The sequence below is a fragment of the Rhinopithecus bieti genome, unplaced genomic scaffold (genome assembly GCF_001698545.2).
Source record: "Rhinopithecus bieti isolate Rb0 unplaced genomic scaffold, ASM169854v2 scaffold_3040, whole genome shotgun sequence".
NCBI classification, from domain to species: domain Eukaryota; kingdom Metazoa; phylum Chordata; class Mammalia; order Primates; family Cercopithecidae; genus Rhinopithecus; species Rhinopithecus bieti.
In genome coordinates, this window is record NW_016804657.1 from 457343 (window position 1) to 462007 (window position 4665).

Consider the following 4665-nt stretch of genomic DNA (forward strand, 5'->3'; position numbering starts at 1 on the left):
CTATAGGATCAGCCAAGACTCCACTTTCTCCTCTGGCAGATGGAGATCATGGCAGTGCCTGCCTCGTAGGTTGAGGGGATTCAATTAGGCAGGCCTGTGATGCAGATGCTGTTGGTGGTCCTGCCCCATCACCTCAGCACTCATGTTCCTGAAGGCCCAATGGCTTCCTACTTTTCTCTGATCACAGGAGCATGCTGCTCACACCTGTGGACCAGAAGTGCCAAGGAGGTAGCACTTCCATTGGCCAAAGACAGGAGTCAGAGCATAAAGACACAGCTTTGGCCAGGTGCGGTGGCTCACACCTGCAACCTCAGCACTTTGGGAGGCCAAAGCAGGCAGATTGCTTGAGTCCAGGAGTTCGAGATCAGCCTGGGCAGCATGGAGAAACCCGTCCCTACTAAAAATACAAAAATTAGCCAGGCATAGTGGCGTGCAGCTGTAGCCCCAGCTACTTGGGAGGCTGACACAGGAGAATTACTTGAACCCAGGAAACGGAGGTTACAGTGCGCCGAGATCAAGCCACTGCACTCCAGCCTGGGCAACAGAGTGAAACCCTGTCTCAAAAAACAAAAAAACAAAAATCCACACCTGTTACAACTCAGGTGTGTTCCATGCAACTTCCCAGAGCTCCCCAGCAGAATAACATACTAGTTGCCCACAATGGCAGCCTGCTCATGAATGCACGTTCTGATTTTCCTCCCTTCCTCATCTCACTTCCTCACTCCCCTCCTGGTGCCTCCAGGGATCGCCTCCTAATTGAGTATTTGTGCTCAAATCCCTGTCTCAGGGTCTGCTGCTGGGAAGCCCAATCCAAGAGAGCTTGTAAAGTGCTTGACAGAAAGAGGACACTTGATAAATGTTAGCCGGCTCACTAGTGTGAAAGTGTCATGAAGGCAGAAGGCATCCATTTGAATATGACTGTCTCCCCAGGTCCAGGTGCTGGCACAGAGATGGCACCTAATACACATGTGTTGAAGAAATCGATAGACCTGCTCCTCCCGCCACCCTTCCCTTTCCCGCCCTCCCTTTTCCTAGTCTCACTCTCCTTTCTCCCAGTCCCATATTTTCTCTCCTGGTGCTCTTTTTCTCCTCTCATGGAGGAAGGATGGTCTGGGCCCAAATACCCCTCTGCTGTCCCTAAAGTTCCACTCCGGAAATGAGCCCTCCTGCAGCATTGTGACATCACTGTGCACTAGCCAATGGCTGCCTGCCTAAGCTGGGTTCCTGGTCTCCTGGGACTACTAGCCCTCTGTTGATAGGGAGAAGCCAACATCTCCTGCAGGACCCCTTAATCTTCAGGGCAGCTCCCAGAGCATGGGTCCCTCCTGATTCCACTGTTAGCCTGATGTTCCTCACAGTCAAGCTGCTCCTGGGCCAGAGATGCAATCTGAAGGTGTCAGGGCAAGAGAGTGTATCCACGCTGAAGAAACTGGTATCCAAGCGGCTGAAGGTGCCTGAGGAGCAGCAGCACCTGCTTTTCCGCGGCCAGCTCCTGGAGGATGACAAGCGCCTCTCCGACTACTGCATTGGGCCCAATGCTTCCATCAATGTCATCATGCGGCCCTTGGAGAAGATGGCGCTAAAAGAGGCCCACCAGCCCCAGACCCAGCCCCTGTGGCACCGGCTGGGACCTGTCCTAGCTAAACACTTTGAACCACAGGATGCCAAGGCCGTGCTGCAGCTGCTGAGGCAGGAGCACGAGGAGCGCCTGCAGAAGATAAGCCTGGAGGACCTGGAGCAGCTGGCCCAGTATCTCCTGGCAGAGGAGCAGCATGTGGAGCCAGCTGGAGAGAGGGAGCTCAAGGTGAAGGCATGGCCTCAGAGCTCCTGCGACATGGAGGAGAAGGAGGAGGCAGCAGCTGATCAGTAAACGGGCCATCCTACCCATTTGCACTCTAGAATTCTCTCGGCCTCATCCTTATGTGTTCCCTGGTGACTTTTCCTACTACTTCCTGCTGGTGTGGATGCATCCACACCCCTTTTTGAACCTTCCAAGCAGCTGGAGGGTTTTTGGATCCCTGTCCCCTCTTGGGCCTGAGGTCCTTCCTCCGAAATGCAGAGTGACCCGACCCTCATCACCATCCTTCCCCTAGAAGGGTTCTGATCAGTGGAGGGCAGCCCCAAAGGCCGCAGTCCCCTCCTGTGCTGGCAGCTTTGCCCACACACACCCAGCAGCTCCCCAGGCTGAAAGCAGCCCTGGCCCAGGGTCTCCATGGTTCTAGGCAGACCCTGTTTCTCCTTTGGAACAGAAAGACAATGTGAGTTCGTTTTCCTCCATCCTCAGACCATGACGTCTCCCCTAGTCTCCCCAGCAGCCAAGAGGAGAGGAATGTCAGGTAGCTGCCCCTTGCCTTCTGGGTGAGGCTGTCCCTGATGTTCTCCTGCTTGTGCTTCCAGCTTAAGGGACAGGCACAGCAGAGGTGGGATTGGGAGGAGGGCACCTACCGGGTGCCAGTCCTGGAGCCCTCAGGGAGACAGACACAGACCAAGAATAGCAGGAAACTGAGCCTTGGGCAGAAAAAAAGTTCAGCAAAGTCACACACTCCCTGTGGCCAGCGTGAACAGAGCCATGCCCCACCCTCCCAGACTGATCAGTCAGTAGGTATCACAGCTCACAATACCTGCCAGCGCTGCCAAAGGCTCCCTGGAAGGAAAAATGGTATCGTCAGTGAGGATCCTTGCCCTCACAGAGCACGCAGCCTAGATCCAGAGAACTGGTATACACATGAAAAAAGTGGTGACATGAAACTAGAGTCTAGCCTCTGTGACTGAATGCCCGGCGCCTCACAGGGCCCTGGGTTCAGCATAGAGGGGCCAGTCCCCTGCAGACTACAAGGAAAGCCAGGCCCTTACTCTGTTCTTGGAGTGAGAGAGTGGCCCTTACAGAGGCTGAGGAGTCCCACACTCTGTGTGTGGATGGGAGGGAGAGGGGAGCTGTGGTCCCCTGTTCACTGCTGAAGCCCCTGAAATGCTGTTATTGCAAAAGTTTCAGCCCTGAGTGATGCGGATAGAGGGAAGGGGTGGAGGAAAATGTCTTGAACAAGCAGGGCCCCCTTCCCTAGAAAGCATTCTGTCCTTGGCCTGCAGGGCCCCTCGTCTTCTCTTCCAGTCCTAGTCCCGCTGTGTGGCCATGGGTAACCTGCTTTTCCTGTCTGATGTTCAGGTTTCCCACCTGTTACATGGGCATCCTTATAATAGCATCCACTTACCCCATGAGTGTTTGTGAGGGTTAGAGGCAAAGACTATCCAACTGGGAGGGACGTCTTATAGCGGTGGGCTCAGCGGCAGTGACAAGGATGGATGCGGAAAGCATTCTGTTTGTGGGAGCCTGCTTAGCAGCCATCATTCCCTCACTTCCCAGAATAAGACAACCTCATTCAGCTTATGGCCCAGCTTCTTTCCCAGTGTCCCACCCTCTGTCCCAGCCAAGAGAGGAAACCAGGGACACTGAGGAGACTAATGACCTCTCCCTGGGGCACCAAGGACCCAGCACGCACTGGCTGCAGCCAGCACTCCCAGGCTGGGGTTTAGGGGGCCCAAGCCTGCTCCTTGGTTCCTGTCCTGGTCCTGCTCCTGGGCCGTGCGTCCTCAGCAGGGGAGCCCTCTTGACAGTTCTGTGAGTGTTTTTATGCTGGGTCTGTGCCATTTGCCAAGGGAGATGAGCCTATTATCTTTACATTAGGGGAACTAATAGCCCATTTCCCAGGAAATCCGTGAGTGATAAAAATAAGTGGGTTGTTTTATTCCTTTTGCTGAGAAGCTGGCATGAAGGACAGGGGAAGCCTTTGTTTTCTCTCTAGTTAGTGGGAGTGTCAGGGCTGGCTGAGAGCAGGCCAGGAGAGGCAGTCACCTCCACTGTCTGTGCCCAGCACTGCAGGGGAGGATGTCTCCAATCCCAAACGGGGAAGAAGGAAAGTTGGTTTGCTCTTCCATGCACCTCCCACTACTGACTTCCCCCTTCCCAAGGGCCCTGCTGCCTCTGTTCCTCCCTTCAAAACCAGGAGACGATGCACTGTCACTTGGAACTTAGCAGGAACTTGCATCTGTTTGTCACTGCTCCTAGGAATAGTCTTACTCAGTGCTGTGTTTCTCAATGAGAGGTGACAGGCGTTGTCCCCTAAAGGATGTTGTTATAGTCATCAGAGAACAGAGGTTAGGGGTGTATTGAGGGGCTAGGGGCAGGATCAACCCCTAATACTCCAGCGATGGGTTTGGATCCCATCTGTGTTGAGAACCCTAGCTCTTGGGCTGCCTGCTACGGGACCCCTCACCGTACCTAGTTTTGCCCTATTTCAAACTGAAACCTGTACCAGTGCATGCGTTGAAGGCTCCCTATTTCCTCTCTGCTTCACTAGGGGGAAGGCACTTTTTCTAAACTTCAGCCTTGGGCAGAAACTCTTTCCCCTAACTCCCCACAGCACCTCTCCCGTACCTACCCTACAGGTAACAATTTTGCTCATATTGGGGGCATTTCAGGACATCCACCACATCCAGTAGCCAGCTTTGTGTTTCTATCTACAGGGAAATCTAGCTTCTCATCCAAGCTCCTTCCTGGATCACCTGCAGGCCAACACCCCTCAGTCCACTGGTCCATGGCAAAATAGTCTTTCTGATGGAAATAGGCAGAGCATCCTGGCCCATGTGCTATTTAGTCAGTCCTTTGCT

At 53.9% G+C, this 4665-nt stretch overlaps 1 protein-coding gene across 1 annotated transcript; it reads left to right on the top strand.

Annotated features, from left to right (window-relative positions):
* The first annotated feature begins 1190 nt into the window (after positions 1-1190).
* Positions 1191-2748, top strand: UBL4B (ubiquitin like 4B). Its single transcript, XM_017869614.1, has one exon. The coding sequence runs from the start codon at positions 1346-1348 to the stop codon at positions 1868-1870; it is 525 nt and encodes a 174-aa protein (XP_017725103.1). The 5' UTR covers positions 1191-1345; the 3' UTR covers positions 1871-2748.
* The last annotated feature ends 1917 nt before the right edge of the window (positions 2749-4665 follow it).